This window comes from Lichenostomus cassidix, chromosome 3 (genome assembly GCF_008360975.1).
Source record: "Lichenostomus cassidix isolate B80296 chromosome 3, HeHo_3.0, whole genome shotgun sequence".
NCBI lineage: Eukaryota > Metazoa > Chordata > Aves > Passeriformes > Meliphagidae > Lichenostomus > Lichenostomus cassidix.
The window spans coordinates 110075765-110086909 of record NC_139483.1 but is presented as its reverse complement, the minus strand read 5'-3'; the positions used below and the strand labels follow the sequence as shown (position 1 = coordinate 110086909).

At 55.6% G+C, this 11145-nt stretch overlaps 1 protein-coding gene across 1 annotated transcript; it reads right to left on the bottom strand.

The window, feature by feature from the left end:
- Positions 1–5676: 5676 nt before the first annotated feature.
- Positions 5677–10161, bottom strand: SOX7 (SRY-box transcription factor 7). The gene is made up of 2 exons (XM_085057154.1): positions 9877–10161; positions 5677–7922 (listed from the first exon to the last, which is right to left on the bottom strand). The coding sequence occupies exons 1-2, from the start codon at positions 10100–10102 to the stop codon at positions 7027–7029; spliced, it is 1122 nt and encodes a 373-aa protein (XP_084913280.1). The 5' UTR covers positions 10103–10161; the 3' UTR covers positions 5677–7026.
- Positions 10162–11145: the final 984 nt, after the last annotated feature.

Genomic DNA, 11145 nt, shown 5'->3' with positions numbered 1-11145 from the left:
CCTGGGGAGCTGTTCAGTGCCAAAACATCCTCTGGGGGGAAGAACTTTTTCCTGATATCCATCCCAAAAGGTCACATGGGACATGCACTATGCTCAGAGCTCCACCAGACTGTGCTGAGAGCTGTGGAATAGGAGATAGGAGACCAAGGGATGCTGCTTTCTCCAAGCCATATGTCCTATGTGTTTAAAACCATTACCCTTTGTCCTATTGTGAAAGGCCTTCATAAAAATTTTGATCCAGTTTTTCACATATGTATGTATATATATATATATCACTTACACATATATAAATATACGTGTATGTGTCATATCTCCTGTATGTTTATGTTTATATTTATATTTATATTTATATTTATATTTATATAAATGTATATGTGGTATCTCAAGTAAATCGGAGGGGTAGAGTTGGGAGTAACCATCTTTCATATATATATATGTATATGTATATGTATATGTATATGTATATGTATATTTTTTATCTCCAGTAAATCAGAGGGGTAGAGTTGGGAATGTCTGAGTGGTGACAATCACAACCATGTGAAGCTCAAGACAAGAAGTCTGGCCCTGAGAGGAAAAAATCAAGTAGCTGGTCCCAGGTCAGGGGTGCTGAGGAGCCTCTTTATAACTCAGGTTTTCAGTATCCTCCCTGAATTTTGGCTGAGGCCCAAACGGGCAGCGTGGAAACTCTTCCCTCACCAGGGAAGCAAATCTAGCCATTCCCACTCCAACTCCATGAAAAAAAAGCCCCAAAGCGGTATTTTGCTTATCAAAATAAACAAAATGGGGCAGTGCTGGTGGTGGAGGTGGACAAGGATTTTTGGTGCCCCAGCTGGTCAGGGGTCAGTGGGACCTGGCATCCCTTGATACCCAATCCCTCTCCCTGGGATGCCGGCAGGGAGCAGCGGGATCGTGACTCAGCCCCACATGAGCTGATTTCCTTCCTGCACCGCCAGCCTGGCCTTCTGATGTTTTGTTTGCTGTGGAGCTCTGGGGGCCGAGTGGGAGCTCCTGGAAATCAAAGGGAAAGAACAACATCTTGGGCTGGCCGAGGCTTGGGGTGTGGTGTCCTGGCTGGATGGGACACGGGGGAATTCCGGGTGCTGGAGGAGGGCACAGGTCAGGGCTCCAGCACGAGGCTTCTTATCCCAAAATCCTCCCTGAGGGCAGCAGTGCTCCCTGGATGCCCTTCAGTTGGTGGGAACCTTCATGGGCTCCTTCCTCCTCCTCTGAGCATGAGAACAGGGCTTTTCTTTCTCTCCTTTCTTCTCAGGTTGTCCTCCAGTCCTCTCTTGAACCCTCTGGGACCTCCAGCAGTCCCTTTTGGGTTGAAATGGGAGTGGGAGGCAGCTCAGCTCTCATTAGCCTCCCAGAACAGGAGATTGCCAGGTTTTCTCTGTTTTCAGACTTCTCCCGATTGATGCCAAAGACAAAACTCTCCACCAAAAGCTGTTCAGTGTCTGGGCACATCCAAACCAGGTGACTACATCCAAATCCTCACCAGGAATGTCCTCACTTCCCCTGTCCTGGGGCTGGAGCAGGACTTGTGGCCTGGGCATGGCTGTGCTGGGATCTGGGGTAATTTCAGTGGGAATGGTAGTGCTTCAGGGCTTGGGGTCTTCCTTGTCCTAATTTCTTGATCAGTCTAAATCTGGTGCAGGTCTGTGATCCCTCCAGAGTTGGCTCTGGACCTGCAAAAGCCCTCAGGCAGTGCAGAGGTTCTGGCTTCAGCCTTGGGGATGTTCCCAGAAGGGTGTGAGGAGAGCACAGCTACACTCAAAAGAGGAGGCTCTGGGCAGCACTGGATTCTACCTATTTATTGCAAGAAATATGGAGAAAACCCCAATTTCTCTCATTCCCTCCATACCCACTGCACAATCTTTCCCTCCTCCCAGCCAGCTGGGCCATCAGCCCCACTCTGCCACCATCCTCCCTCTGCCAGCATCTCTGCTTCCCTGGATAACAGAGGTGGGCTGGATAACCCTGGATCTCCAGCTGTGGGGGCTGCTGTGGTTGCCTTGGCTCTGGCCTTGAAGGGACTCATCTGAAGGATGAGGAGAAATCCCAACTAGGGGATGGATCTGCTCCGGGTGGCACCATGGGTGACATGCTGGCTTTGGCTGAGGTGACTCTGGATTGATGCTGAGCCTGATCCCACAGTGCTGAGCCTGCACTATCCACCCCAGGCTCCATCCTGCCTTTGCCTTGGCACATTCCCATGCAGCCCTAGCAGGCAGGGAGAGACCCAACCTGCCCACAACCCTCCCTGTCCCCCACCACCCTCCTCACCCCTGTTTTCCTATTCCCAGCATTTACCCTCCAGCACGTAGCCCTGGGGGAGCCCGAGGATTGTACACAGAGGGAGAAGTTATTTTTCCTTGACATAAACATCCAAGCCTTTCCTCGGCCCCTTCTCTTGAAACGTGGAGGTAGGACCTGGACTCATAACATCCGGCAGGAGGGGTTGGCCTTATCTGCCAGGAAACACTCAGCTCCGGATACATCCTCCCCTGCTCCCGGCACCCCAAGCAGCTCCCATTGGCAGTGCCGGGCAGGAAACCACTCAGCAGCTTGTCTCATTCCCTCCTCTGGAGAGACGGGAGGGAGGGTCTGATCCTGCCCTCCCTGCCTTGGGGTGCAGCGGGGGTCGCAGGCAGGGTGGGAAAAAAGGATGGAGGGGGACGGTGAGGAAAAAAGGGGCAAAAGGGGATTTAGGATTTGGGGATGATTTGGACATGCTGAGGGTCTCCCTAGGCTCTGTCGCTGATTTGCAGGGTGAGCTCAGCCCAGTTACCCCACCTTCTTCTCTGCCTCTACTTCCCTCACCTGGTTCTGCTTTGAAAAATCAGGGAAATTTGTCATCTCCCAGCTGATTTCACAGCAGGATCCTAATCCCTCTCATGGGGCAGGGACCCCTCGTGCAAAGGGCAGCACAAGCACTTGGTCCTGTTCAAACTCTTGGGAAGAGACAGGTCATGTCCTAGGGCTGCTTGGAAAAAGGGTGGGAGGGAAGGAAGAATTATCTGTTTTACAAACAGGGAAACTGAGGCATGGAACATCCACGTGGCTGTTTGTCACCAGGGTCCACCCCTGCCAAGTGGCCCTGGAACAAGCAGAGTGGGGACAGAGGAGTCACTACCTGCTCAAGGGATGCAGAGGAAATCGCCCAGGGCATGACACACTCCACAGCTCAGGCCAGCCCAATCCCAGCTATCCAGGAAGGTGACCTCATCCCTGCTCCTGATGTCCAGCACCATGACCTGCATGGTCACAAGGCCAAGGACCGGCCAAGGCCACCGGACAGCGGGGGCAGAGGGCTCACACCCTGGTCACCTCCTGGCATGGAGACAACTCTGTCCTGGCCTAAGCTGACACCCCCCAAGCAGGAGCCCAAATGTGGTGGGAGGCGATTTTATCCTTTCCTGCAGCCCTGATTTGATTTTCCTGCGGGTTCCCAGCCTATCCCAGCCTGGGGAAAACAAGCCACAAACCACAAGACTCCTTGTGGGGCACAGAGACAGACTTGGGCTCCTGGGTTTGGGATGGGGAGGGAGGAGGAATGTGCCCAAGACTGATGCAGAACAAGTCCTGCTTGGGGTGGAGATCCTCCCCCATCCATAAACCACCTTGGCCATCAGTCTTCCACAAGTCCACTTTCTAAATAAAACCCACCTCTGCCAGCCACTTATTTTCCATCTGCTCGCTACGGTGATGCCTTTCATCCCAAAAAACTGCTGCGGGGCAGGGATTGACCCATAGCACCTCATTTTCCATCCCACCAGAGAAGGGGATGATGGTTTTGCTCCCAAATTTCATCTCGGCTGCCGGTGTCCTGGAGGTGGAAGCCGCTGCTCCCGGCGCTGGGCGTGTGCCCGGATCCGGCCGTGGCTCCCAGGGAGCCGCACCTCGCCTTGGCTGGGGCTCCCAACGCCCTCGGGGGGCCCCAGCTCCCGGTTGGGGCCTGTAGCTGTTCCTGGCATGCGGAGAGCACAGGGACAAGCTCCCACCTCTCCTCACGTGGCTCCGGGTTGAGCAAGTGGGGACAGGTTTGGTTGGCGGGGCTCTCCGTGTATCCCGGCCCGATGGGCTCCTTGGGGATGGGGGGCATGGAGAAACCCCTTTTCCTGGGAAAATCAGGCTCTGGGAGGTGCTGGGAGCTCCTGGAGGGGGGTTTGCCTCCACCAGCCCTGCATGGGATGACAGGAAGGAGGGAAAAGGCTTATGGGGTGGTGCAGATGATCCCATCGTTGCTCGGAGCATGGGAATATGGAGAAGGACAGGCAGGAGCAGCCAATGTCCTGGTGGAAGAATCCTATCAGGTAAGAATGTGACAGCCCAAATCAGGCTGTGGCAATAGCCAGAGCTGATTTTTTTGGGGGGGCTGGGACAGGTGAGTTTCTTCCCCAATGCAGTTTTACTGTCCTCAGCTGCCTCTCGGGCCTGGGACACCACAGGGATTGCAGGGAGAGATGGAGAAGGGAAAACCAGGACTTCTCCAGCACCATTCCTGCTCCTGGCATGGTCCCACGTGAGTCAGCACTGCTGGACAGAGAGGCCAAACAGGCCCCTGCCACCTCTCTCCCTCCAGCTCCAAAATCCTTGTGGAAGAGTCACATTCAGGCTGAACCACCCCAATCAGGGGGTCACCACCACAGCAGGGCCAGCAGGACACCAAAGGTATCCATTCCTCTCCCCATAGAAGTGCAAGGCCAAGAGTTTGGATGCCTGAGAGATGGATAAAGAAGAAGCAGGATGGAAGAACTGAATCCAGGGAACGCAAGTGGGGGATGAAGGAGGACAGGACAGGATCAGGTTGGTGCCTCCCCAAATACTCACAGCCTCCACCTCCTAAGACTATAGGCTCCATGGGTCAGAAATGAGTCAATTATGGGAGACAAGGTATCCTGAGGGACAGGATTGGGTTGGGTGACCTCTGGAGACCCCTCTGAGCCACCACATAAAGGTGACACTAGGAAATGTGCTCCTCCACCTTTTGGGGCCAAGCAGGAGGACCCAGCCTGGGAGAACACTGCTCTGGGAGGTGTTTACCCTGCCTTGGATCTCCAAAGGTCCCTTCCAACCCTAAAAACTCTGGGATTCTCTGTGCCTGGCTTAACCTCAAGGACAGCAGGGACACAGCCTGATTCAATGTCTGGCAAGAGCAGGCTGTGATGTTTTTCCACTGACAAAAACATGGATTAAGCTTTACTCTTTGCTGGCCAGGCCTGAAGACCATCACTGAACACCACCTTCATGTGGCTCCCCAAATTTGACCCCCACGTTTCTGAGGCCTCATTGCCTTGATCTGCACCAAGGACCCTTTTCAAGGCCCCCACACTGTGGAGCACCTTAAAAAGTGAATCAGCCCAAACTGTGAAAGAAAAGAGAGCCTTAAATGTGGTTGAAATCCACACTCCAGGCATTGGCACTCACTCCATAAATTGGCGACATCGTCAGTGCTCACCATGACACCAAAGGCAAAGCTCCTGACTTCACTGGAAACAGAACGGAAAATATCATGGAAAATAAAATGGAAACAGAATTGAAAATATCATGTCTGAGAGATGGCAAAAGCAGGATCAAGGCCACCACAGTGAGCTGAACTCTGAGACACTCCACGAAAAGTGAGGGTAGGCACTCTTTGTGCCTCAAGTTGGTTTGTTAGAAAGCAATCCACAATTTGTAAAGATAACCACCAGATCTTTGTTTTATTTATAAAAAAATGGAAGTAGAAAAATTTGGCTGAAAATACCAACAACAACAACAACGACAACAAAAATATAAAAAAATAGCACTTGCACGGGAAATGTTTCTGTTTTGAAAACTGTTGTCAATAGCGACAGCAATTTAAATCATCGAACAATCGTCGTATAAAAACATATTTATTTAAATTAAATATTTTATGCAAACTCGTATCGACACTCATTCAAAATGCATAGAGTCACACAAAAGAGATGGAATGTACTAGCTTAAAAAACGGTGAAGTTTTGGGGGGTTTTTTTTAAGTATTCTTTGCAATTATTGTTAAGACATTTTAGGGACCAAAACCAGGAAATCATAACCACATTACTAACTAATCATTACCAAGTGCCATACAGTAAACACTAAGATTAATCATGTCATATAACTGATTTAAAATAAAGCTTCATCTTTATGGAAAGGAAGAGAACTCGAGCAATACAAAATCTGAGGAGGGGGGGAATAATGGAAGGAATAAATCAATGTACAGCTTTATTACAAGCAATAAAACGCCAGAGTTAGGAGAGACATTGGGCACTGTGGCTCCAAGCATGGAGCCTTCCCCTTCAAAGGATGTTTGATAAAAAAAGTGTCTGCTACATCATCACCTCTTGGTCAAAACGTTCATCCCAGGACCTGTTCCCAGGGGGAAATGCCGGCTGGATCTTGCCTTTCTAAGTCCTGATTTTACCCCAATCCAGAACTGGCTCAGTGTCCTCGGCTGCCCCTCTCCTGGCTGGTGTCCCATCCCCTCTGGGCTTTCCCGAGGGATAAAGCCCCCAATCCATGCTCTGGAGGCCAAGGATGAGGGGTTAATCCCAGCAGGAGCAGTCGGGTATGTCAGGGTAGCTGCAGCAATGCTGCCACCAGAACCCAAAACCAGCTCATGGACCTTCACCAAAATCTTCCCTTCTCCCATCCCTGCCTTTCCCCCTTCCAGGGGGAATTCAGACCTGACGTTTACAGGGTGCTGCTGCACTCCTGATTCCCAAAATGAGTGACAGCCTTCCTGCACTCCCAGGAGCATCCCTGCCTTGGAAGAGGGACTTGGCCAAAGGGCTTTGGTTTCGGCAAGTGCCCCCTGGCCCCAGTCGGAGCAGAGCACTCCAGGCTTTGCACGGTGGTGACCCAACAACCCAAATCCTTTACCTACAACACTGAGGAGACTCCAGGGCCCTGCGGTTCGGGCTCGGTCACCCTGAGGGGCCGCGGGCGATGTCCTCAGGGAGCAACGCCTCGGAACAGTGTCGGGTCCTTCCTCGGCCGGTCCAGGCGGCCCCGGCTGGGCTCCTAAGACACGCTGTAGTTATTGTAGTAGGTGGCCGTGGCGTCGGCCAGGACGGAGATGAGGCTGTTCTCGGAGCTGTGGGAGCTGCCGGACGCCTGGACGTGCCCGTTGGCCAAAGCCCCGCCGTGGTGGTCGCCGTGGCTGGGGTTGTTGAGATACTGGTCAAACTCATTGCGGTCCATCTCCCCCAGCAGCTCTGCTTGGCTCAGCTGGTCCAAGGTGTCGAAGCCGTGGTGGTCGGGCGGCGGGGAGAGCTGGCCCAGGTGGGCATGGAGGCTGGGAGGGGGCAGGGAGGGGAAGGCGGGTGTGTAGTAGCTGGGAGGAGGAGGAGGAAGGGGAGGGCAGCTGGAGGCCGGGGGGATCATGCAGGTGGCCGGCTGCGGCATGGGGCTGAGCGAGTGGTGGCCGCACGGGAGGGAGCCGCCCGCGTACTCCGGGGAGAAGGTGGCACCGGCGAGGTGCGAGCGGTGATGCTCCTCGGGGCAGGGCGAGGAGAAGAAGCTCTGCTCGGGGTCTATGGCGTCCAGGGGGGACATCTCCGGCGGGGTGGGCAGCCCGTAGGGATAGGTGTCCACGCTGGCGCTGCTGCCGCTGCCCCCAGCCTCCCGGTAGCCCCGCACGGCCGGCAGCCCCGGGCGGGGAGGGTACTCACCCGGGCCATCTTTGTCCCCCCCGGCCCGGCTGCAGGTCCTCTTTTCCGGCACAGAGTTCTGGTCCCGCGTCAGGCTGCCCAGCAGAAAGCCGGGATCCACCCGCTTCCCGATGCGCTTGACCTGCTTCTTCCGCCGGGGTCGGTACTTGTAGTTGGGATAATCTTGCATGTGCTTCACCCGCAGCCGCTCGGCCTCCTCCACGTAGGGACGCTTCTGCGACAGGCTCAGCGCCTTCCAGGATTTCCCTGAAACGGAGGACACGCTCCCTTAGCACCCGCAGCCTCCCGAGGGCTCCCGGTATCCCAGCTGGCACACACATCCCAAAAAACCCGCAGGAGGATGAGGCGGCGGCGGGTGGGAGAAGAAGGGGGGAATTAAAGCCACTGTAGGTTCTCCAACTCCCTTCATCCCAAGTCCCCACACAGGGTGGGCTCAGGGTTAGGAAATAAATCCAGGCAAGTGAACTCTCCCAGTGCCATGGGCTGGGACAGAGCCTGGCTGTGGAGCAGGGACAGCCAAGGCCGTGCCTGGCTGAGCAGGGGGTCAGGACGTGGTGTCCTTTAAGGTGCCCCAGCCTGTGCCCTGCCAGGACTCACACAAGGGCACAAGGAGACCTGGGCACTGTGACAGCTGGTCTGAGCAACCTGGGGTGGTGGAAGGTGTCCCTGCCCAGGGAAGGGGCATGGATTAGATAATCTTTAAGGTCCCTTCCAACCCAAAACATTCCATGGTTCTGTAATTCCATGACCTTGCTCCTCCCTGTTTAAGATGAAATGTCCCCAAGACACAGGACAGCAGCAGCAGCACCGGGCAGGGGGGTTTATCCCACAGTGGGGCTGTCCCAGGCTGCTCCTCAGGGTAAGGGGGAGAAATGAGGATACAGATCAAAGCCTTTGATGCCTTCCCATGTCCTGAGACAGCAGAAACAACTCTAATAAGCTGAGATGCTGCATGGCAAAGCAGCCAGGAGAAAACCCAAACCTCTAAAGAAAACACCACAGAACTGTCCAGGGAAACACAAACTTTGGGTAAGAGGTTGGGCAGCAAAGCTGTGTTGCAATTTGGGCAGCTCTTTCTCAGGCTGTCTGGGCTGGTAATTTTGGTTTGCCCTCTTGGTTTGATATCAAAAATGGGGATTGGGAGAAAGGGAGAAATAATGGCTAGGGAGTGGGAAACAAAAGTGTGCTCCAAGTGGACTGTGATCCCCCAAAAGTAACAGCAGAAATACACACACACCCCAGCCATGCACTGTTGGGACAAAGTGGGACAGCAAGGACAGGCCAGGGAAATTTGGGGGCCCCTCTTTGCAGAGCAAGGCAGCACCCTCAAGGTTTGCAGCAGAGGGGTGGCAGGGTGCCTGTCCCCTGGGATGCAGGACACCATCCGGCTCTGCACCCTGAGGGGTGGCTGTGCTGTCCCTGGAGTGTGGGACAGTTCTGGGGTGAGCACAGTGATGGGGTGGGTGCACTGGTGCTGCTCCTAGGGTGCAGAACTCCACAGGTTTTGCTTCCCCAGCACGGCCAGGTGGGTGCAGGGATGCCGTCCTGCTGCGTGCCACAACGAGTCCCCATCTGGGCACAGCTGGCACCCGCAGGGATGACCAGTGGTGTTTGGCTTCCCACTCCAGGGCACTGGATTTGGACGGGAATTGCACCCCGGGGATGGCCGGGTAGGTGCACAGTGCTCACCCCGGGGCACTGGATTTGGATGGGATTTGCACCCCATGGGATGCCTGCGTGGCTGCCCACCGTGGATTTGGACAGTCTTTGCACCCTAGGAATGGCCGGAGGGTGCCTGGATCGCCACCCCACCCCAAAGCACTGAACCCGAGCAGGGTTTTCACTCCAGGGGTCGCAGGTGGCTGCCCACCCCGCAGCGCTGGATCCCAGCAGGGTTTGCATCCCATGGGATGCCCGGGTGGGTGCGTGGGTGCCTCCCCCGGGCCACTGGATCCCAGCAGGATTTGCACTCCCGGCAATGCCCTGCTGGGCTCACGGGTTCCGAATCCGAGCAAGCCTCGCACCGCCGGGGATCTCCGGTGGGTGCCACGGGGCACTGAATCCCGGCACGATTTACACCTGGCTGGGTGGGTGGGTGCCCGGGTGCTCACCCGGACCACCGGATCCGGGCAGGGTTTGCACCCCAGGGGATGCCCGGCTGGCTCCCCGACCTCCCCCGCCCCAGCCCCGCGCTCCTCACCGAGCATCTTGCTGAGCTCCGCGTTGTGCAGGTCGGGGTTCTGCACCGCCAGCCGCTTCCTCTCGTCCTTCGCCCACACCATGAACGCGTTCATGGGCCGGCGGATGCGACTCTCGGAGCCCTTCTCGCCCTGCGAGGCTCGGGGGGGTGGCCCTGGGGACAACCCCTCTCCCGCGTCCCCCTCCAGCCGCTCCGGCCAGGGGAATGTGCTGAGCAGCGCAGCCATGGCCCCCCCCGGCCCCCCCGGCCCGCCGCGCTGCCCTCGGGGTCCCCGCGCAGTCCCAGCCTCCTGCCCGGCCTCTCCCGTATTTATGAGCTCCTTGGAAAAAGCCTCCTCCAATGACACCGAAGGGACTCGCTGCTCCTCCTTGTTTGCAAACTCCTCAGCCCCGGCCGGGATGGTGCTGCGAGAAAACTTCTCCCCACCCTCAGCGCGGCACCCCCCGGCCAAGCAGCACCCCCGACACCCCCCTTTCTCCGTCCCGCCCCCCCTGCCCCTCTTTTAGTATTATTTTTTCTTATTTTGTCTGCTGGAAGGGAGTGAGGACAGAGCTGGAAATGTCCCTGCCCCCAAACAGCCCAGCTGTCCCCCTGCAGCTCAGAGACCCTCAAATGTTAAAGGCTGAGGAGTAACGTAGAGAGAGGAGATAAAGGCACTGAAAACTTGGAAAGAAAAGGAAAATGGCACCGAAAGGAAGATCCCGCTGGGGTGCAAAGGGCCCTTCCCCAGGATTTGGCAAGCTGCAGGAACCCTCTTTGCCAGGGGAAGGATCCAAGGCATGGATCCCACAGGCAGGGACCCTTTTTCCCCACTCCTCCTGCTCTAACCACCAGTCCAGGTTGTGCTTTGCCCACCCCATGTGGGTTTTCGCTCTAACTTTCCAGGTCCACTTGTATGGGATGGAAACTGTGACATAATGAACCTTCTGATGGGTGCTTGACCAGCCCAGTTGGACTCCTGAGGGAGCTTTTAGGGGAAAACGAGGCAGGGATGGGGCTGGGCACAGCCCAAGGAGGTTGAAACATCCCCAGTTGGTCCTCACTGCCCATCCTTGGACACGGTTAAACGAAGGATCTTTTCCTTGCTGCTGCTTTCTATGGAGTGCTGCCCCATCCTACAAAGCCTGGAGGGGATGGAAGTCCCAAAGCCACACAATGGTGTTCCCCACTAACCCCAGCTGAGTGCTCAGGAGGGTGGGAAAGCCATCCAAGCAGCATTCCCCTCCCTAGGACAAAGGATCTCCAGGACGGTGATGGCACCGAAAATCC

Bases quoted from the DNA above. Each gene is read 5' to 3' on its own strand.
- SOX7 (XM_085057154.1), bottom strand. From the start codon at position 10,102: ATGGCTGCGCTGCTCAGCACATTCCCCTGGCCGGAGCGGCTGGAGGGG. The intron at 7,923-9,876 runs GTGAGGAGCGCG...CCTCCGTTTCAG, and splicing joins GGAGCTCAGCAAGATGCTCG to GGAAATCCTGGAAGGCGCTG.